This window comes from Callospermophilus lateralis, chromosome 1 (assembly GCF_048772815.1).
Source record: "Callospermophilus lateralis isolate mCalLat2 chromosome 1, mCalLat2.hap1, whole genome shotgun sequence".
Lineage (NCBI taxonomy): Eukaryota > Metazoa > Chordata > Mammalia > Rodentia > Sciuridae > Callospermophilus > Callospermophilus lateralis.
The window spans coordinates 54,220,932-54,244,927 of NC_135305.1; the positions used below are offsets into that span (position 1 = coordinate 54,220,932).

Consider the following 23,996-nt stretch of genomic DNA (forward strand, 5'->3'; position numbering starts at 1 on the left):
AAGAGAATAAATGATAATAATATAAGACTACAACCATATAGTAGATGCCTAGAAAATCACCTACAGGAACAAATACCAAGTTGACTATTACTCATCTCAGACCAAAGAACTGTGAAGGACTTCCAGGATGACCCAATGAACATGTATTACTTTTGTCATCAGAAGAAAATGGCTATTAAAAAAAATACATCTATAGTAATTTAGTTATCCACTACTCTATAGAACTTACAGTAGGGGCCTTTACAATCTATAGCAGGGGTCAGTCCACAGGCTGGCTGCCTGCTTTTGTAAATAGTACTATTGGAACATAAATATATTTGTTTCTTTATGCTTGATTTATGGCTGATTTGACTACAACAGCAGATCTGAACAGTTATAAAGACCATAGTAGCCCTCAAAGCCTCAAAAATTTACTCTCTGGCCCCTCTACACAGTATGTCCCTTTATTTCAGATCAACCCCCACCCAAGCTAAAAAGCAATAAAAATCATACTAAATCTGATCCTGGACTTTTACATTATTTTTCCATTCCTTTTTTCTTTGGTGATGGTGGGTTACTGGGGATTGAACCCAGGAATTCTTTACCACTGAGCTATATCCCCAGCTCTTTTTACTTTTTATTTTAAGACAGGGTCTCATTAAGTTGCTGAGGTTAGCCCCAAACTTGCAATCTTCCTGCCTCAACCTCCTGACTCACTGGGATTACAGGCATGTACCACCATGGGACCATACTACAAATTATCCAGGCCCAGTACTATATAAACTATCCGTCATATGGGTGACTGTCATTCCATGTACTGTACTTTATCAGAGAGAATGTGATTTCAAGACTTGCTCAAGCACTTGTGAGGACACACAAGAGAAATACTTTGGCTTTATTTTGTTGTTTATTTTGGTAGAGATATATATGTGTGTGTGTGTGTGTGTGTGTGTGTGTATGCTTTTAATATTAGAAAAGGATTATGAATGATAAAGAAATAAAAGATAATAGATATTAATGTAGGAATAATAAGGAAGAGAGCAAGTGATGTTTAATATATTTCATGGACAGAATGACTATTTTAAGGATACTTTCTAGAATTTATTCTATGGATAATTATTTCCAAGTATAGATCAAACTCTTCTACTTATTTTATTTATGCTTTTCCACTGAAACTGTTTTCTACATTTACCACTTTGAATAGGATAAAACATACAATGTGCTAAAGAGAAGTAAAACAAGCTACCAATTCAGTTGAAATCACATCAATCTAATGTCTGTTTAAAAAAAAAAAAAAAACAACTATGGGTTGTTTTTCACGTGGTCTCCTTCCTGAGAGTCCAGGAGAGAGGGCTATGGGGTTGGCTCCACATTGACCATCTGGGCAACCTAATCCTATCACTTCCATGGGCCTGAATGTTTCATCTCTCGATGGGTGATTAGGATCTAACTGAAGAAAGAGCATACTATTGTCAAATATAAGACAGTTTTTATAGTAAAAAATATTCATTAAAAAAAGACTAATATCATCATGTTTGGGTTCCCATATTCCCCTACATTAAACAGTTGAATGAATTTTTAAGCTACTCATTGATAAAAGCTGGCAATAATAACAGAAATCATGACTTTGATTTACATATGGGATAACTGGTTTTGTTCTATTCCAAAATCCTGGCTAGTGTTTGGCAGTAAGTCACCCAGGCATCAGGTATAAGGGAATGGAGAAATGCGTGGAAACCTTGATTCAAACAGCACGCACAATTCATCTATAAAAGACGCCCACCCACAGAGCCCAGGTTGGGAAATGAGGCCTGAGGAGACAGAAGAAAGACAAGCTTCTCAGCTGAATATAACTCTCTACCCAGAGAAGCAGATGTAATTCAGCAAATCGACTGGGAGATGATCTGTGTTCCATGCAAAACTGGAGAGCTTAGGGACACCAACTATCACATGAACACTTCGTCATCACTTTACAAAAGCGAAGAAACGAGGACTCAGCCCAGACTGCTCCCGTTAAGCTTCCATTCTCATTTGTTTCATGAATAAGGCACACTGTTCTTTGATGAAGTAAAACTCAAGTTTTCTGCATTCGATTTTCAAATGTGTGCACTCTCATTTTAATAAAACAATTTCTCTAAAGTTTTTTATAGACAAATATAATAAGGCACAAATAATTTCTGGAAATATACACAAACTTTGCACTGTACTGAATAAATATACTGAAGCAACTGGAAGAAAAGACCAGCTTTTAACTTTATGCCCTCAAAATATCTGAACTCTTTCAACCATGAGGATGTTTTACTTTTATAGCTAACAAAATAACTTGTAAAAATATTAATTTGTATTTTACTTCTATCTCACTATAATAGTCATCTACTACATACTATTACACACTATCTTCCAAATGCAAGCAAGCAAATGAGGAAGCTCACATTAAAGACTAAGATTTAGGGATTAATCAAATATCATCAGTTCCTCTATAAACCAAGCTTCTTTTCAGGATCCAGTGTGGTTTCAATGCAGGTACAGGTTTACTATGCCTATTATGTACTAATAACAATAAAGAAGCAATAGCAACTATCATATATTAACTTGTCAGCTGTCATAATAACTGCTGGGATTCTACACAAAAAGTTCTTTAAATTTCAGTAGTGAATTAGATAAAACTTACCTATCAATTACATAAAAGTTGTCACCATCATCGCCTTGATCAATAACATGCTCCCCTTCTTTGACCAACTTTTCAAACATGGCATCTAATACTTGAGACATCTGCTCCTATTTTTTTTTAAAAAAAAATAAGATATAATCTTTATATTTATCAAGAATGTTTTCTTAAGTGACCACAATTACCTTTATATCTGTGTATGATCTCAAAGTAGAAGAAATATCATCATTGCCATTAAGTCTTGTTAGAAAAATGCACTCACTATATAGTTTTCTGTATTGCATACAAATAAGATGATTATACAGTCAATCTCAGATTCAATTTTGAATAACGTTAATTATAATTAGTCTATTTCAGAATATTTGCAAGTGTCACGACTTTAAAATAAAAAATAAATCACCATATATGTTGTGAAAATTAAATTTTAGCAATTAAAATGAGCAGTTTGGTAAAGAATTCTTTCAAAATGCTTTCAAAGATACCTGTTTTTAAAACTTCCTATTAATCGTCACCAGAATTTATGTCAAAATTACCCGAACACTTGATGAACTTAGATCCTCATCCCAATCCTTCTTTTCATTTTAGCATCAAAAACAAAATAGAAACAAAACAAATATTCCATTACTATTCTTTATCATTAAGCAATCATATACCTCACCAGGGCAGACCTATCAGAAATACAAACTGTTACTCAACAACTACTTAAACTATATAAAATTTTTATCCTGCTCAAGTGTGATTGACAAGAATTAAAGATAAATTTCAACAAATGAGAATAAACTTGGAGGTGAAAGAAATCCTTCCTCAGAACACATACAAGAACAATTCAGACATCTGAACAGACAGAGCAAATAGATGTGGAGGAGAACATGGTACAATAGTAACAGAAAAGTCAGGAGCCCAGAGGTGTATGTGTTCTATCACTTCTAAGTTCTAAGCTCTTGACCAAGTCACTCTGTGAGTACAGAAAAGCTGTATATCACTTACTGCCCAGGTCCAAATCAGTTATTATTACAACCAAATTAAAGAGCTAATACAAAGATTAGGGTTGCAAATGAAAAGAGTTTGAAAAAAAAAACATTTTGGATCAAGAGGATAACAAGTCACATGTGATTCTCCTCCTTTTGAGTCTCCATTCCAATTTTATAAGGGATGTCAAAATTTGAACCTACAACAGTACAGAGTATGAGAAGGGGCACTTGATGGGTGAGAATTCCGGTGCAAAGATGGTGAGTTAGATATGGCAGAGGGAGCTGTCCAGAGCAGTACAGATGGGCTGCAGTGTGGAAAGACCAATGTGCCTACCCAACACCCAGAAAGGTCCCAAGTAGGAAAGCCCTGGTTCTATCAGGATGGGACTGAAACACAAAGCTGAAAACAAGTGCAATGGTTAGGGCCCTACAAGGATGGATTTATATCTTCCTTCAAAGTCCGCCTACTCCAAACACAGAATGCCTAGCAGTCAAGTGTTGACCCAACCCTTCCCAGACAAGAAAACAAATTAAAACTAGAACAGATGATGTGAACACTGGTGCCCTAGCATCAACGTCCTCACTTGCTGGGATTGAAGGGTTCCTAGTGTAACAGCGGGCTCCACAGGAGCGCAGCCCGCACACATACCGGCTGACAGGCCTGCCCTGCTTACCAGAGCTCTAGTCCCCTCTCTGTTACTCCTCTGGCAGCCTACAAGACTAACAAATGGCGAAAGAGCACCACATGGGGTGGCTATTTCAAGAATAGTACAAAGCATTTAGAAAGTTCTGCTTGTATATCTAGATATTATATCCATGAGATTTTTTTTAAAGGTATTTAGAAAAAGAGCAAAAAGTGTAGCTTGGAAATATAAAACATGATGGCCAATCCGCCCCCCCACCCCCGCATATTAGACTTTTTAGAGCAGTTTTAGGTTCACAGGCACAATGAACAGACATCCCATACATATACCCACTGCCCATATACCTTCCCAGCCTCCCCATTAACAACATCCCCCACCAGAGTGGCAATTTTTACACTTTGATGAACCTATATTGACATAGCCTCATAACCCAAAGTCCACAGTTTACATTAGGGTGTATTCTCGCTGTTGGGTACTCTAAGTTGGGACCAAAAAATGTATAATGACACACATCCACCATTGCAGTATCACACAGAATAGTTTCATGGCCCTAAAATACTTGGTACCTCACCTACACATCCTCTTTCTCCCTGACTAATGGTAAACTGACCCTTTTTCTGTATCCATAGTTTTGCCCTTTCCAGAATGTCATATAATACTGGGACCACAGAGCAGGTAGGTCGTCTTTTCAGGTTGCCTTCTTTTACTCAATAATATGCACATAAGGTTCCTCCATGTCTTTTCATGGCTTAATAGCTCATTTCTTTTTAGTGGAAAATAACATTCCATTGACTGGATATACTGCAGCTTTTTTTATCCATTCATCTGCTAACAGATATCTTGGTCACTTCCGAGTTTTGGTAATTATGAATAAAGCTGCTACAAACATCTACACACAGATTGTCACATCGGTGTTTTCAACTTCTCTATGTAGAAACCAAGGAGTTTCTTCTGAGTTTTTTTTTTTTATAAGATCCACAGCACATTTATTTTTACCTATATATAGTATTCAACTATGTGAATATACAGAAATAATTGCCATTTATCTTTCTAAAAATTGATAATAGGGGTGGTACTTGATTTCCTTTTGCTTTCCTGGGATGAACAGTCCTACTTTAAATATACCTTTACACATCTCAGTGTTGTACACAATAGCAAATAATTGATAACAATTGGAATTTTGCATAGAACAAATACATTGTAACTTGGTGCAGACAATGCCAATGTGTTTTCCTAATGCTTGCTATATGAGCTACTTGATCTTTTTTAATAATTGTTTTGTTTTTAATTTTTTAAATTTGTTTTAATTAGTTATATATTATGGTAGATTACATTTATGTACTTTGATATATCATACACAGACGGCATAAAATTTCTCATTTTTCTGAGTGTAAATGTTGCAGAATCATATTGGTCATGCAGTTACATATATACATACAGTAATAATGTTTGTTTCATTCTACTATCTTTCTTATCCCCACATCCTCTCCCCTCCCCCATCACTTCCCTCTACCTAGTCCTCTCCCCTCCCCCATCACTTCCCTCTACCTAATATAAGGTAACGCTATTCTTCCCTAGTACCCCTGGCCTTATTTTGAATTAGCATCTGCATATTAGAGGAAACATTCAGCCTTTGGTTTTGTGGGATTGGCTTATTTCTCTTAGCATGATATTCTCCAACTCCAACCATTTACTGGCAAATTCCATAATTTTACTCTTCTTTAAAGTTGAGTAATATTCCATTGAGTATATATACCACATTTTCTTTATCCATTTATCTACTGAGGGACACCTAGGTTGGTTCCATAGTCTAGCTATTGTGAATTGAACTGATATAAACATTGATGTGGCTGCATCACTGCAGCAATCTGATTTTAAGTCCTTTGGGTATAAACCAAGGATATATGCATTTAATATATGCATATAAAAATATATTCTTTTCTAAGGCATCTCCATACTGCTTTCCATAGTGGATGCACTAATTTGCAGTTCCACCAGCAATGCGTGAGTGTACCTTTTTCACCACATCCTCGCCAACATTTATTGTGGCCTGGATTCTTGATGACTGCTATTCTGACAGGAGTTTCTTTACCACATCCACCTCCCATAAAGCATTAATCTCTAGGATATAAAAAGAACTCAAAAAACTTAACACACACACACACACAAAAAAAAAAACAAAAAAACAAATAACCCAATCAGTAAACAATAAATGGGCTATGGAACTGAACAGACACTTCACAGAAGAAATACAATTAATCAACAAATATATGAAAAAGTTCAACATCTCTAGCAATTAGAGAAATGCAAATCAAAACCACTCTAAGATTTCTTCTGAGTTTTTGATGAAAATAGTTTTGTAAGATACTAACAAAGTATCTTCTGAAGTGTCCATGGCATCACACATTCCTATTAACAACAAATGAGAGTTCCTGTAGCTCCACATCTTCACCACCTCTTGTTGGTGTCAGTGTTTTGAATATTGGCCATTCTGATAGGTAATGGTATCTCATTGTTGCTTTAATTTGCATTTCCCTGATGACATATGAGATGGCACATCTTTTCATGTGCTCACTGGTCATTTGTTCATCATCTTTGATGAGGTGACTGTTAAGGCCATTGGTCTATTTTTGAATCAGGTTATTTTCTTACTCTTAAATTTTAAGAGTTCTTCATATATTTTGAGACAACATTCATTTATCATATGTATCTCCTGAAAATATTTTCTTCCAGTCTGTGCTTCTCCTTTCGTTCTGTTGACAGTGTCTTTTGCAGCACAGAAATTTCTGGATTTCATCCAGCTTTTTAATTCTTTCATATATTGTGCCTCTAATATTATATGTAAATAAAAAGTCATCATCACTCCTAGATCATCTAGATTTTTCTCCTGCATTACCACCTAGGAGTTTTAAACCTTGAACATTTTTAGGTCTCTGATCCATTCTGAGTTCTTTTTTTTTTTTTGAGGGGTGTAAGTTATGTGTATAGATTCCTTTTTCTTTACAAGTATAGTCATTCCAGTACACAAAAATTAAAAATAAATATAAAAAGACTATCTTTGCTCCATTACATTGCCTTTGCTCCTTTGTCAAAGATCAGTTAACATATGTGGAGAAGTTTGGAGGAGGCTATTTTGTTCCACTGGTCAATTTATGCATTACTTTGCCAATATCAATCACACTGTCTTGATTATCACAGCTTTACCCTAAGTCTTGAAGTCAGTATAAGTCTTCTTCTATATTGTATTTGCTATTCTGGGTCTTTAATCTCTCCAAATGTATCTATTTGGAGTATAAACTTAGAATCAATTTGTCAATATCTATGAAATAACTTGCTGAAATTTTTACTGGAATTGTATTGAATCCACAAATTGAATTGAGAAGACTCTATATCTTGACAATATTGAGTCTTCCTATCCATGAACATGGAATATCTCTCCATTTTATTTAGTTCTTTGTATTTTTTTTTATGATCAGAGTATTATCGTTTTCCTCATGTAGACTGGATACATATTTCTGTTAAATTTATCTTTTGTTTTGGGGGGTGTGTGATTGTAAATGGTACAATGTTTTTAATTTCAAAATCTACTTGTTAATTATTCATATATTATAAAGTGATTGACTTTTATATATTAACCTTGTACCCTACAAACTTGCTCTAATCACTGTTAGCTGGGAGACTTCTTTTGTGGAACCTTGCAAGATAATCACATCATCAATGAACAAAGATAGCTATATTTCTTCCTTCTCAGCAAATATGGTTTTTGTTTTGTTTTTTACTTCATTTTCTTATTACAATACCCAGGGCTTCCAGTACAGTGTTGAAAACAATGGTGAGAGGGAACTATATTTTTTTGTTTATTGAAATAAAATTCACAAAATATAAAATTAATCATTTTAAAGTGAATGATGCAATTGCCACAAGTTGTGTAACCACCATCCCTATGCAGTTCCAAGACATTTTCATCACCCCCAAAAGAAACTCTATGCCCATTAAACAGTCACTTGCCATTTTCATGTACCCCTCTTCCCTATAAACCATCAATGTATTTCCTTTCTCTATAGATATATCTATTCTGGATGGTTCAATATAATGGGATTATAAAATACATGACTTTTAGTCTCTAGCTTATTTCATTTAGCATATCGTTTTCAAAGTTCATCCACATTGTAGCATGTATCACACTTTTTCTTCAGTCTGAATAACATTTTCACAGTCTGTGTATACACTCTCTGTCAAAGGATATTTGAGTTGATTCCACCTTCTGACTACTGTGAATAGGGCTGCCATGAACATTTATGTACAAGTATTTGTTCTCAATTATTTCGAGCATACATCTATAAGTGGAATTACTAGATCATATGATACCTCTGCATTTAACTATTTGAGGAGCCACAAAGCTGTTTCCTAGCTGAAGCAGTGGTGCACACATGTAATCCCAGCAACTTGGAAGGCTGAGATAAGAGGATCGTTAAGTACAAGACCAGCCTCAGCAACTTAGTGAGACCCTCAGCACCTTAGTGAGACCCTGTCTCAAATTATAAAATTTGCCCATTTTAAAAATGGATTTTGTCTTTTTGGCTTAGGATATAATTCACTACTAAAGCACCCCTAAGTTAGATTTCTAGTACCAAAAAAAAAATCTATTTTCTACAACAGCCAAATCATTTTATTTTACCACTAGCAATATATGAGGGTTCTAATTTCTCTGTATCCTTGCCAACATTTATTATTTTTCTTTATTTTAATAATAAAGAAAAGTGGTATTTCATTACCACTGTCCCAAAGGGGATAAAGGAGTGGAACAGTATTTCATTGTGGGCTTTTTTGTTGTTGTTGTTGTTTTAGATACTAGGGATTGAACTCAGGGCATTCGACCACTGAGCCCCAGCCCTATTTTGTATTTTATTTAGAGACAGGGTCTGAGTTGCTTAGCACCTCACTTTTGCTGAGGCTGGCTTTAAACTTGAGATCCTCCTGCCTCAGCCTCCAGAGCAGCTGGGATTACAGGCATGCACTGCTGCGCCCAGCTCAGTGTGGTTTTGATTTGCATTTTCCTAATGACTAACTATGCTGAGAATCTTTTCTTTTGCTTGTTGGTCATCTGTTTATCGTCTTTGGAGAAATAGCTACTTAAGAGCTTTGCCCATTTTAAAAATGGATTTTATCTTTTTGACATTGATCTCGGTTACTTATGACTGCAAACATTTTCTTCCATTCTGTAGACTGTCTTTTCACTTTCTTTTTGGTAATATCCTGTGATATACAAAAATCTCACATTTTTATAAAGTCCAATTTCTCTCTTTTCTTATTCTTGCTGCTAAATTCAAGGTCATGAAGACTTAACCCTGCGTTTTCTTCTAAAAGTTTCATAGTTATATTACAGGTCTTTGATCCATTTTGAGTTAATTTTTTAATACAGTGTGTACAGGAGTACAACTGTGTTCTTTTGCATGTTGATATCCAGTTGCCCTGGCACCTTTTGTTGATGAGACTGTTCTTTCCCCATTGAAAGGTCTCTACCCTTTTGTTGACAATCAACTGGCCGTAAATGTGTAAGTTTATTTCTAAACTCTCAATTCCATTCCATTGTTCTATATGTCTATCCCTATGCCAATACCACACTGTTTTCATTTTTGTACCTTGTAGTAAAAAAAATTTTTTAGTTGCAGATGGACACAATACCTTTATTTTATTTATTTATTTATTTTTAAATATTTATTTTTTTAGTTGTAGTTGGACACAATATCTTTTATTCATATATTTTTATGAGGATTGAACCCAGGGTCTCGCATGTGCAAGGTGAGTGCTCTACCGCTGAGCCACAACCCCAGCCCCTATTTTATTTATTGATTGATTTTTATATGGTGCTGAGGATCAAACCCAGTGCCTCACACGTGCTAGGCAAGTGCTCTGCCACTGAGCCACAACCCTAGCCCCTTGTAGTAATTTTTAAATTGGGAAATGTGAGTTCTAAAACTCTGTTCTTTTTCAATATTGTTTCAGTTACTTGAAGCCTCCTCTAATATGTATACAATTTTAATACAGTGTACAACAGCTAAACACTAATGTATTGTCATGGCTTAGCTCTAAAATACATAAAAGCTACAAGTTCAAAATTTCATAAATAAATTAATATTGATTGAAAAATAAATTTAGAAAGAATATAAAACCTCTATTGGCATAGATATATTCCAGTAAAGAATCTATGTCCACATATCTCCATGGAATCTGATATATTGCTAAGTAAAAAAAGAATAGGCAGAACACTTGTGTAGATTTTACTGCCACCAAAATTTTTTAAAAAGAATATATTTTTATATGCATTGCATAACTCTGGGAAAATGTACATAATAGTGCTAAAAGGACTTGGCTACTGAGAAAGTGGGTTGCTGGGAGACGGAGGTGGAGAGGAGATTTCCTTTCACTATCTTTTGTTCATTTTGAATTTTTGTAAATTTTGTATGTGTACAAATTTAAATTTCTTAATCAAAAATCTATTTAAGCAGAGAAGATAATTTTACATCTTCATGTAGACTAAGAAAACCTTGGGAAAATGATGATGACAGGTTTGCAGGAAACCATCCCTTCCTTGGGTGCCTGTGTGAGCTCTGGCACCTATTTGTAGGCCAGCAGCCAGGGGCTGAAGATGAAGCCAAAGTGACAGTAAAACAGAGCTTTCTTGATATGGTGCTAATTGGCCCCATGGGCACCCTTTTACCCAAATGACTTCATCAACTCAAGCAACATATGGTTACCTATCAAAATTCTGAAGGTTGATTAAATGATTTACTAATATTTTAGTTCTCTTGCTATTTCTATTTCAATTCTTTTAGAAAAGGAGGAATATTAGCTTTATTGATTAGTTTCCACTCTAAATGTCAAATGGGAGAAAAAAGATGAAATCAATTGCTATAGTATATTTTTTATTTATTAGAATCAGCTAAATTTTAAATTATACACCTTTTAAATTATAAAGGTTGAGAATTCATACCTGGATATATGAAAAAGTAATTTCTGATAAAACTCAGAAAAATTATTTCTTTTACCACTTCTCTACGTGACAGGTGTCTGTTCTACTCAATCAAAATGTAATTTCCCCATAATTATGCACAGATCGAGAACTTAGGAAATATTTAATATGCATAGGCTTATCATGATGACTGACAACTGCTATATGAAATCCACATCTAATTCTCCTACAGAATGCAAATTCAAGACCGAACTCAGTAAAGGGCTCTGACTCACTTAAGAAATAACAATTTACTCTGCATTAATGAGAGAGCCTATCATATACCATAGGAAAATTATTTCATTTAGTCTCAAATTAGAAATGTTTCAGAAGGAAAATGGCCTACTGAGTCGAGTGTTAAAATATTCATGAAAAGAATATCTTCAAAGAGATTGATAATTATAAATGCTGTGGCTCAATGTAGGAATATACAGTACTCCACAAAAAAAAATGTTCTGAAGTTGAGGAAGTGCAAGATTTTCAAGCTAAACAATGATGTCAGGAAATTAAAATGAAATAGTAGATACAAAGTCAAGATCATTCTTCTTGCTAGTTAGTAATTACTATTTCTCCTTCCTTCACGTTTTCCCAGTTTCAGAAAGGAACTACCTTCACAGTCATTCTGGCAGTCATCTTAGACTTTCCTTTAGGCCCCAATTAATTCAACTACTAAATACCAAAGTCTGTTAATAGTCGTATTTGTATTTAGTTACAGTGGGGAGAGTGATGAGAGACTTGGGTGAGAAAGGAATGAAGTAAGGGAGCCATGAAATTATTCAGGGAAAAACAATGGACCTGAATTAGGGAAAGGAGAAAAGGGACAGAAAGGAGTGGTTTTACAAAATATGCAGTATTCTCTGCCAAAAACTTTAGTTATGCCCACTGCTTATAGGATGGCATTCAGGAATGGTCCTTCATGACTGGTCTTCACCCACACCCTAGCTGCCATCACTGGATGGTATCCCCCTAGGCTCTATCGGCATCACTCTTGGAAACCTGACTATGGACCAGAATCTATAATGGCCGGGCTTTGTATGTGTGTTTCAAATTATAAATCCCAGGAGGATGAGAATCATGTCTAAACGTCATTGTCATCTTTTTTTCCCGATTTGACAATGCCTTTACAAGTATTGAAACACAGTGAGAAGTCAAGAAATTGAATGGAAAGGAGTTACATGATAAGCAGAATATACATTGTATATGTAATTCAATAAAAATGTATTTGGGTTACTAGAAATAAAGTGTATCATAAAAAACCTAGGAGGCTGCTTGAATTATGAGATCAATCTAAAATCTTAATCTGCCATGTTGAAGGCTGAATTTCTTACTCCAGGTGGTAATTTGTTGAGGAAAATAAATGTTTACTTTTTTTATATCCTGCATCATTTTTAAAAAGAGCTGAGATAGTAGGAGAATAAATAAAGCTGATTTAAGCTCAAATTTTTAAAATGATCCTTGGGAAACAACTATGTAAATATGTCTGCTTCTTGCCTATAAAACATTCCATAATAACAATTCATGTTTTGGGGTCTCTTCCTCCTCTGCCCATGAACTAGTTTTTAAAATTTATATAGAAGATCTTTGGCAGAGCAGTAAAAGAACTCTTAAAAAAATCCTGTGTTTATAAAAGTAATCACTTTAATTAAGTAAAGATACTCCTTCCCAGACTACACTAGCAAAATTCTTTAAAAATAGTTTAAAATATAACCATAATTTCATAATGCTTTAAGCGTTTAAGTTGAAATGGCAAAGTAAATCAGTTTGACTTAGATGATAGAAAAGGAAGTATCCCAGGAATGTATAGCTAGAAACTATTTCATTCATGCTTGTTTATCACTTAGTGTATAGAAACCAGAATATCCCTGCTTAGTCACTTCTGAAGCATTAAAATTCCAGTTCAGGGAATACAAACAAAATAACATATGGCAGTACCAAAATACTGAACTTTTTTTTTTTTTTTTTTTTTTTTTTTACTGAACATTTTCATATCTAGCTGAGTACCCTCGCTACTATGTTGCAGACCAGAAGTGTCAACATTACCTGGGAGCTTGTGGAAAATGCAGGCCTTCAGGCTCCACTCTAAACCTACTGAATCAGAATTCATTCTAATAAGTTCCCTTGAGGATATAAAGGCACATTAGAGTTTGGTAGGCACTATTTTTAAAGACCTTTGAAATTTTCCCATTTAAAATCCCTGTCAAAAAATAAGGAACCCTTAATGGGAGCCTACCCCTAGGTATAAAAGGAAGGACTGATTTTAGAGCTAATAGGTGCATTTGGAACCAAATAATCAAACAGGTAATTGGTCATTTTCTTAGAGAACATCTGATCCACAGACTAGCTTTAACACCAGCTCAGGACGTTGACCAGGTCTTTGTTTCCTCAGCACTGACCACCACTGCTAGTTCAGTGGTGGTAACAAGTGAATGTGGGGTGACAGGACTCACTCAACAAACTTGGGTAGACAAAGACATGCCAGGGCATGTGAATAGCGGTATGTGAACAGCTCATAATGCTCTATGTTTCACTGTTAACTTTTTTTTGTACCAGGAATTGAACTTAGAGGCACTTAACCATTAAGCCACATCCCCAACTCCTTTTTAATATTTTATTTAGAAACAGGTCTTGCAAAGTTGCTGAGGCTGACTCAGAACTTGTGATCCTCCTGCCTTAGCCTCTCGAGCCACTGAGATTACAGACATGAACCACCATGCCTACCTTCACTGTAACTTTTAGCAAGATTTGAGTTAAACAATATTTAAATGTCATCATTTTATTACAAATAATAAATCTATCAAAAATATTATTCACTAAATATGCACACCAAGATAAATATGAAAGAACAACTCAAAACATTCCTATTTTAGTTCCAAGTTTTTTTAGAAACTGATGCGTTCAGAAAGCTCTGAGTAGCATATGTCTACCTAAAGAGACAGGTGGGAATGGAAAAGACATAGCTCGCGCCTCAAGAAATGGACAGAAGTACTGATAGATCTTTTGCATGGTCAGGTCAGGCCTTTCAGAGAAAATAATCTGGACCCAGAGAAGGATATACAGACTTGTAACACAAGGCCTTACAAATCAGATTTCCAAAGTCACAAAATGTAATTCATGTTTTTGAATAAAAGGTATTAGAAACCAATGGAGACGTTTTTTTTTTTTTTAATTTCAGGGTATAAATATGACCTAGTGTAGGAGGCCATGTATGAATTATGGGTTTGTCTGAGCTATCACAAGGCAGGGAGGTTGCTTTTCTGGGAACTCCTGGGTGAAATTCCCCAGTTCAAGAATGCCCAGATTATGCTAATACCCTGCCTTAGCTCACAGCCTTTGGTTCAAACACAGCCATCCCAGAGGTAGAGGAAGCAGCCCAACCTGCTAAGCTCCAGCCAGTTGTTTCTGCCATATTCTTCCTATTTCCTCAGGAAGTTCTTTACACTGAATCCCACTGGAGTCCCACTCATTTAAATAAAGCCCACAGACTCCATTTGGGGGGAGTTAGACCCAGTCTCCATTAGAGCTGATCCCCATGGGATCCAGTTGTTTGGCTTATTTTTGTGTCTTATTTCTTAAATTTCTCATACCTTTAATATTTCTAATCTGACTTCACCACCCTAGCTCGGGGAAACTGAGTAAATGTCACACGGGTTGTGACTACCTAATGTGGAAGAATTGGTATGATGCAGTACCTTAATCTTTTAAAAAATGTCCTTTTTAAGAAGACATCTCAAAAAAGAGTAATTCTTGATTTAATGCTTTTTCCTCTAGGGCATCAATCTGAAACCTAGAAGATGCAAAGTTTGACCAAAGAAAACAAAACACAAAATGTAGAGGTAATTACAAAAGGTGACTCAGTTTTCACTATGGAACATGGTAAGAATTCTTTCCTAAATGATGAGGTAGCAAATGTATGCATAATCTCTGATGAAGAAAGTATAACATCCAGGTTGAGAGTGTAAGGCAAAACGTAAATAGTACACAATCACTCACACTGAGTGGGTATCCTAGAAATACCCAACCAAAGACTAGACATTTCAAAATCCCTACAGAGAACAAAAAGTCCCCCTACTTTACAGCCAAGTAAAATGTTAATTTAAAAACATAATACAGAATTTTTCATTTGAAAATTTTAATAAAATTCCATACTATATTTTAAAAGTAACGTTTTTATAAAATATTCAAATATAATTACTATTATTAGCTGTTAGGAAAGGCCCTCCAACATGGGTCCTAAGTATCCCTGCACATCCCTGCTGGGTGCATTCAGAATGCAAGGATCTGTCCTGTCTTTACCTGGATCATTTCTCAAGGTTGTATTTGTAAAGAAGCAACCTGAAGGGATAAGAGAATGTCTCCCCCCAAATATTCCAGGCTATCTTACTCCTTCCTCTGACAGTGTATAACTCCCCGAATTTAGTATCCCTCTCCTACAGCACAACCCACTGCATGCACAGGTATACACACTGGGGCCTCTGTCACCTCTGCCATCATCCCAGGGTGATATGATGTTAGCTTGAAATGAGGGTAAAATTGAAGCCACTGCACAATTCTTGAACCTGGCACTGAAAAAAGAAAACAAACAAACAAAAAACTCATTCCTATTATTAAGATTAATCTTACCGGATCCAGGTTCTTAAAAAGCAGGATGTCTTTGCAAGCCTCTTGCAATCTATTTCTTTGATCATCAGTTTTGGGATGTATAATCTAAAAGGACACCAAATTAGAAAAACAAAGACAGTGGTGAGAACAAATTAAAATCTAACAGGAATGCCAAAAGGTGTTCACTCTAGGTTAGCACTGAGATTCACTTTAAATGACTAGTAACTATCAGCCCACTAAGTAAGGAAAAGCAATACAGTTTGTCTCGGGGTGGTATACAGTCATCAATACAGCACTCCAGCATTCTTCAAAAGAGTGTTTCCCTAAAGTTAGCAAGTTGATTATGTAAAGGTTCATGACTGGCTATAAAGACTCCAAAGTTCCCAGCCAACAAGGGTAAGTACAAAAGGAAAACATGTTACAATGAAAACTTAGAGACTGCCTTTACTCTGTTTCTGAGTTTAATACTCTTTTAAAACGAAGCACTTTCCTTTGAAACTTGATGAACATTGTTTCTAGAAGCAAATAAATTTTTAGCTATATATTAGATGTAGGATTTTCATAAGGGAGAAAGCAATGATGCACTGCCAATTCAAGACAGCAGTGTGTGTTCAAGAGAAAGTGAATCCAAAGACTGCTGGTGTATTATAGTCTCACTAAATTTTTATTCCAGGAGGACAAAGACAGCAGAATGTCCTTTGTAAGAGTGGCTAATCAACTTTCAAGTTCCTTCTGACCAGCAGAAGGCTCACTAAACCAAAACACCTATTCTTTTCTGTTTGTTTGTTTGTTTGCTTGCTTGCTTGCTAGGGACAGAACTCAGGGCCTTGCACATGCTATGCAAGTACTCTGCTATTTTAAGGGCCCTACAAATACCAATTCATTTCTTATTAGTAACAGACCCCATAAAGCAGGCACCAACTCAGAGGCAGGAAAATGACCTTGCCCAAATGACCTCTCCAGCATCTCCTGGTCCATTGCTGCAGAGCTAGGACTTGTTGCAGGCAGGCAATGATTTCTGAACCAGGGATCAGCAGACAAGTTTGTTTTTCTATGCCTCTGAGTGAAGGATTGCTTTAATGACTGGGAAAAAAATTAAAGAATATTTTCCAATACATAGAAAGTATATAAAATTCAAATTCAATTGTCTATAAATAAGGTTTTAATGGAACACAGACATGCTTTCATTTATATGTTGTCTAGCTACAGCAGTACAGTTGAGTAGCTGTAAGAGACCTTAGAACCTCCAAAGTTCAAAAAAAAAGCCTCTATAGAAAAATTTTGCCAACTCCTGCTCTAAGGTTCTGCTGCCTGTCAATTAGAAGAATTACAACACAGTCAATAAATAAGGTTTACTCACGTGTTTTTAAAGAGCACTAAGTATCTTGTTATGCAAGAGAAATCTGTAGAAGATATTTTCATTTTTGTCTAATCCATTCTCCACAAAGAGCTGAAAATCATCTTTTAAAACTGTCCATCAGAACACCTCTTTCTCCAGCTTTAAACCTCAATGGACTCCATTCATCACATCTGTTGAGAAGTAAACCCCCATTCCTTCCTTCTCCACCCTATCTCAGCCAGCTACCCCTGCCTTCACTGGGAACCTCATACTCCTCCTAATAGCTCACGCCAAAATGCACCACTAGCTCTGGCCACATCCTTCCCCATTCATCCTTCTCATCTCAGCTCAAGAAGGCCTTCAACCACTCCAGAAAAACAGGGCCCCTGTTTGCATTAGGGGATTTTAATTCTTATACTGTTTTATAGCCCCATTAGCACTTCACAGTTTGTAATTATTCATTTATTTACTTGTTTGTCTGCATTTGCCCCTAGACTCTAAATTCCAAGAGGGCGGGAGCCTATTCTTTTTGCTCACTGTTGTATACCTAGCACCTAGGCAGATATACAAAATATACTCCAAAAGAAATCTGTGGAGTAACAGAACAAAGAAACCCTCCACTCTTAAATTTATCAGCTCTACTCTTCCAACAGCCACATGTTAGATATATAAAATCCTTACATTTTCAGTTATTAAAGGTATTCCAACTGAAATCTGTTACTTTCCAAAATGAGTTTTCAGTATCTAGATTTTCTTTGAATTCACATCAGAAGATAAATGCCTGTTTATACTAGAGATTTAATGATTTGGTGATGTACATAGTCTTAAATTTGGTATTACATAGAGAAATAATACAAAAATGTCCAGATGAAACATTATTCTAAACAGTGTACATTTTTCTCACATTTTCCAATATCTGCCTAGATCTAATTAATGTTGAAATGTGTAGTAATCATTCCTAAGAGCAGTTTGCCTTATAGTTTCTATGACAAAAAGGTGAAGTTTTAGTAACATGTTCAGAGGAGAGAATATTACGAATGGCTGAGAACCTAAAGCACCTTATTAAAATCATTAACACATTATTAATACATTACCAAAAAATTTCAAATGTGGGGCTGGGGTTGTGGCTTAGTGGTGTAGTGCTTGCCTAGCATGTGTGAGGCATGGGTTTGATTCTCAGCACCACATATAAATAAATAAAATAAAGGTCCATGGACAACTGAAAAAAATATTTAAAAAAAAAATCGTAAAGGTATTATAGTGGACAAGTCTTGGAGTGAATACCCAAATCCACAAAGAATACCCTAGGAACTTCTCTAGGAACTGACTGCCCTTGTTTATAGAAGTTGTTCCTGAGTAACCAACTTGACCTCCTAATCCTGTCCCCAATCTGGCCAACACTGGTTCTCCCAGAAACTTCTGGGAAATTAGAATTTTGAGCAGAGAGATACAGGAATAAAGAGAGACTGGAAGCTGGGTATTTTTCAATGACAACACTCAGTTCTGGTACCCTTGCTGCTGAAAACATCCCAAAGGTAGGTTACCTGCTAGTTACAGCTTGGCCTTTGAACTCTTTCTGAACTTGAGTAAGATCTCTACACACTGTCCAATAAGTTCTCCCCAGTATTTTCTTTTTTGTGTGTTCAACTCAGTGTGAATGGGCTCTTTTATGCAGCCAAGGGTGGGTGTGTATGTGAGTGTGTGTGAGGGGGTGTGTGTGTGTGTGTTATTGGGAATTGAACCCAGGAGCAAAGGCTCCCTTAGTGAGATATCCATTCTCCGACTCCATCCCTTTTTTATGTTTTATTTTGAGAAAGGGTCTCACTAAGTTAGTTGCCCAGGCTGACCTTGAACTTGAGATCCTCCTGCCTCAGTTGCTGGGATTACAGGCAAGTGCCACTGCACCCAGCTAGCAGAGCAAATTTTAACACAGGGAGCCTCCCCATCAAAACTGTTAGCAATTAGTTAGAGTGAACTAGCCAACATTTATTTTTCTCATAAGTTCTATGGAAGCTAAAATTCCTCTCAAGATCTCACAATTTTTGAGTCAATGAGACAATGCACAGTTTTTAAATTGTACTGCTAAATTCTCTTTAATTTAGATTTTTATTAATTTAAACTGCCTCATCAAACTTACCTTTATTATTATATTTTATCATAATCATTTACTTACAAATATAAAGAATGTGAGCAGTTTTCAAATGCTGCTGGATAGGTATGTGATAGGCACAAGGTAGGGTTTTTTCAGACTTCACAGAGTGGTAAATAGCATGTCACAGATTAGCATAAATATCTGGATTCTAAGGCAGCATAATTCCCAGGCTGGGATTTGAGGACTTCATCAGAATAACTGAAGTTCTGGTAGTGAGAAATAATACTTAGCGCTGGGAATCTTCACAGGATCAGGAGTGAAATGAGACTTCAAGATCTTCTGTGTTACAAGTCTCCTGATCTTTCTACCACTGGATTTCATGTGTATTTCAGGGAGCTTCATGATATAATGACTAGGGACCTACCATCTGATTTTATTTATTAAAACTCAATCTAATTGAAATAGTTTTCAGAGCTACAGAAATAGGTTCTTATTTATACCTTTTAAGGTTAAAGAGAAAAGGGGGACGTTTACAAAGCATGTACTCAAAAAAAATTATTACTTTTCATTTCCAGGCACAGTAATCTCTTATTTAGTTTACTTTCAACTGAATAAATAAAAGAAGAACCAAGTTAAAGGACACAGCTTAAAAACTGCGTCAAACCACACTGGACAAGTTCTTACAAAAACATTAGGGCCTCCAAGAAATCATTTGCTGGGCAAATAATCAACACATAAATTTTTTTTTTTTAATGGTAACTGCTGTACTGACACCTTCTATGTGATTTTACTGTAACTTGTTTCAGAGTAAGCTTCTATTGTTATCACTAATAGGAACAGCAGGTCTTCCCCAGCATTTTTCTTTACTAGAAGCACTTTCTAAGAAAAATAACATTATCACTCTGAGAAAGACAGCTGAAAACATTTTTCATCACCAGGATGTATTTTGCAAAAGAAGTAAAACCAGAAATACAGTGAGCAATATGTTCATCTTTCCTTTTATCCAAAGAGACATATTTTTTGGATAAAAATAATTCCAAAGAATTTGAAACAGAAGTAGGCTATCAGAGGTAAGACTTGAAAATGTAATAATCAAAATAATTCCATTATGTCTCCTTTTAACCTGTATGCCCACTGGCATCTTTTCTATTACTCTTTATATAAATATCAATCGAAAATTAATTCATTCAGTAAATTACATACCCTGGACTCTGCATCATCTTCTTCTTCATCAGGATTATAGGCTTCTGCACATACTATAAATATAAAAACAGACTTTTTAAAGATTTGTTCATTAAAAAACATACTACAATAAATACATCTTTAAAAAACTAATATACAAAGAGTACCATGTTGTAAAAAAAAAATTAATTCCAGGGCAAGTAGTCTACCCTCTAAAACTGATTTTATAACATAATTTACAAGGAAATTCTTAGAATATAATGCTGTATTTTAAGACATTGACAAGTGCTTTTAACTTTCTTTCATTCAAAGCCTAAATCCTTTTGTCTTCATTCCCAAGGCAAAGAAATACTTAAAACCTAAAAAGTTACTTTAAAGGACACACTCAAAAAAGTCCAAGTCTGCTGTGAAATTTTATCAATTTAATCATATTGCTGAACAACTTTCATAAATTATCCATATTCTAACCTTTCAAGAACAATATTACTAATATTTTGCATATTCCCTTCATCTTTATTGTTTATAGTGCATATGCAATTTTAAAACCTGCTTTTTCATTTAACACCATAAGAATTTCACATGTCATCAGAAGCAGTAAATATTGTTTTTAAGGACTGAAGATTATTTATCAAATGCTATAATTAACTACTTCCCTAATGTGGAACATTTAGCTGGCTTTTATTAAAACAACTTTGCAATAAACATCTTCATACATAAATATTTGTCTACATTTCAGATTATGCTGTAGACATTACTCCCAAGTGCTATTTTGGGGGGCTAAAAGGCATGATGAATATTAAGGCATATTTATCATCATATTTCTTCCGGGGGGTTGGACCCACCCATTATCCTACAAAGAATGTGTAAAAAGGCTCCTTGAACTGTACCACAAAATTAGATGTTACTGTTTATAATCTTCACCAATTAAAAAAAAGAATTTATGTTTTTCTAAATTATTAAATCTTGACTCGCCTGGCATGCACGGGTTACTGGGTTCAATCCTCAGCACCACATAAAATAAAAATAAAGATGTTGTGCCCACCAAAACCTGAAAAATAAATATTAAAAAATTTTCTCTCTCTCTCTTTAAAAAAATGGCTCATCTTTAAAAAAAATTTAAATCTGAACAATTTTCTAGTGTTTATAGGCTGACCATATTTCCTCCTTTGTCTTATCTATGGGGGAATATTTGGTTTCCTTTTCAAATTAACCAGTTTCTTAATCCAATGTTAACTGTTATATGAATTGTTTTATCCAATTTGCTTTTTAATGAGTTTTACAATGTTTTTATAGATCATGCATGTATATTTTTAACATAGTGACATCTATTGAGGAATAAAATACCCCAGTATGACTTAAACCCAACATTAAATATTATAGGAGTACCTCCTTCTTTTGAGATTGGACACCATTTTCTTATTTGCAAACCTGAAGATCTGCTACTTGCTTTTTCTTTAGGTTTTTGTTTGAAACTACGTCTTTTTACATTTATTCTTTAGTCCACAGGGTATTTATTCTATCATGAATATAGAAACTGAGAAACAAAGGATAGGTGAAAGGCTGACAAATATCTTCCCAGGGACCTCAGTATGATATCAGGAGAGTTATCATCAGTCAGTAGCATCATCACCATTATTACTATAAAATCTGTCTTTGGCTCTCTTCTCTATGTACCTGGCTACGAACGGTGGTTCTCAGCCAGGTTCAATTTTTCCTCCACAGAGGACATCTAATAATAATGTCTGGAAACATTTTGATTGTTACACCTGTGGAGGGGTGAGTCTTCTGGCATTTAAGTCACGGATGCTACTAAATATCTTACCATGCACACACTGTACAGTCCATACTCCACCACCCGCCAAAAAGCATTATCTGACCCCAAATGTCAATAGCACTGAGGCAGAAACGCTGACCTAATGTATATTATCTTACTCAATCTCACAACCCTATAGTCAATAATAATGTCATCATTTGACAGAAGAATGACTACAGCATACAGAGGCCAAGGTCACACAACTTTATAAGTAACAAGACCCGGGGCTGGGGATATGGCTTAAGTGGTAGCGCGCTCGCCTGGCATGCGTGAGGCACTGGGTTCGATCCTCAGCACCACATAAACATAAAAAAAATAAAGATAAGTAACAAGACCCATTTCTGATCCAAGATTGCCTGACTCAAGACTCCAAAGCCCTTGCTCTCAACCCCTGTTGTACACTTGAATGCTCTGGTGAATTGACCAGAACAATGCTTGGACTTCAGTCTGATATCTCAGAAATCCAGACCTTTTTCTCAGGAGCAGGCTCACATGTAAGACCCTCACTGATGCATGTAACCAGAATGCCAATTTAATAACTAACTTCCAGGATGAAGTATGGAGTCAGCATGACCAGCCAATTCTCTCCCTGCAGGAAAATCAAAGAAGCAGCCAAGTCACAATTAAAAGACTGCTTGATGAGAAGGAAATGGGGAGTTAGAGGGTTTGTCAAATAAATTGAATGACTAAAAAAAAAAAAAAAAATGGTACAAGGCTGAAACAGCCTGAGGCATCACACACACACAATACAGATGGTCCTGCTACTGTGGCCAGGAACTGTAACTGGGCTAGCCACAACTCTCCAGAGGTCGTGAGGAAATCTATGACTAAAGTGTGGCTCTGTAACTTTCTATCCCCATGCATGACCAACCTCACAGGCAGGACTGCTACAGAATTTGTAGGGCCCAGTGCAAAAAGAAAATATGGGCCCATGTTCAAAAACTTACGACTTTCCAGAGGACAATAACAGCAGAGAATTAAGCCAAATGCAGAGCCCTGATGAGTATAAGGCCCATGAAGGTGGCCCAGTTCACATGACCAACACATTCAACAAGGTGACATTTTATATATATTCTCTGACCCATTAGTATTGATCTGAAATTTTAATCCACAGAAAGATCCTAATTCTCTAATTTCTAAACTTCTAGCCACTAAGTTCTGACTAAAAATCATATACAGTAGGAATCTATTATTTTCCAAATAGCTTACTAGCTGTCCCACTGTTGTGTGTTACTTAATACCCTCTAATTTGTGATACCTACTTTATCACAGAGTATGTATGTTTGTGTCTGGATTGTTTTATTAAACCATTTATTGTTCCAGTACTATAAGGACTTAATTCTAGGCCTTTATATGTTGCAATTATTTTCCTAGATTGCAATTCACCTCCGATAGCCAGATCAAAATAAAGCACTTAGAGTTGTACTAAGTTGCCAGAGAGCCTTATAACTCCTTATAGTCAAACTGTTTTCCTCTAATTGGAACCATTTCCCTACATTCTCCTTTCCAAACCATCTCTCATCTCCAGTTCCAACTAAAAAGTCAGATCAAGAGCGTATCTTGGGCCGGGGATATAGCGCAGTAGAACACTTGCCTAGCATACATGAAGTCTTAGGGCTCAATCCCTAGCATTGAGGGAAATGAAAGAGTCACATCTTGACCTCTCACTTACACAAAGCTAATTTATGAACCTCCAC

At 35.7% G+C, this 23,996-nt stretch overlaps 1 protein-coding gene across 1 annotated transcript in view; it reads right to left on the bottom strand.

The window, feature by feature from the left end:
• Prkar2b (protein kinase cAMP-dependent type II regulatory subunit beta) overlaps positions 1 to 23,996 on the bottom strand; it is a 95,182-nt gene that overhangs the window by 17,689 nt on the left and 53,497 nt on the right. The window contains exons 3-5 of the mRNA XM_076834596.2: positions 20,508 to 20,560; positions 15,895 to 15,978; positions 2,651 to 2,757 (exon numbers count right to left, since the gene is read on the bottom strand). Coding sequence (XP_076690711.1) covers positions 2,651 to 2,757; positions 15,895 to 15,978; positions 20,508 to 20,560 — 244 coding nt within the window. The remainder of the gene's footprint in view (positions 1 to 2,650; positions 2,758 to 15,894; positions 15,979 to 20,507; positions 20,561 to 23,996) is intronic.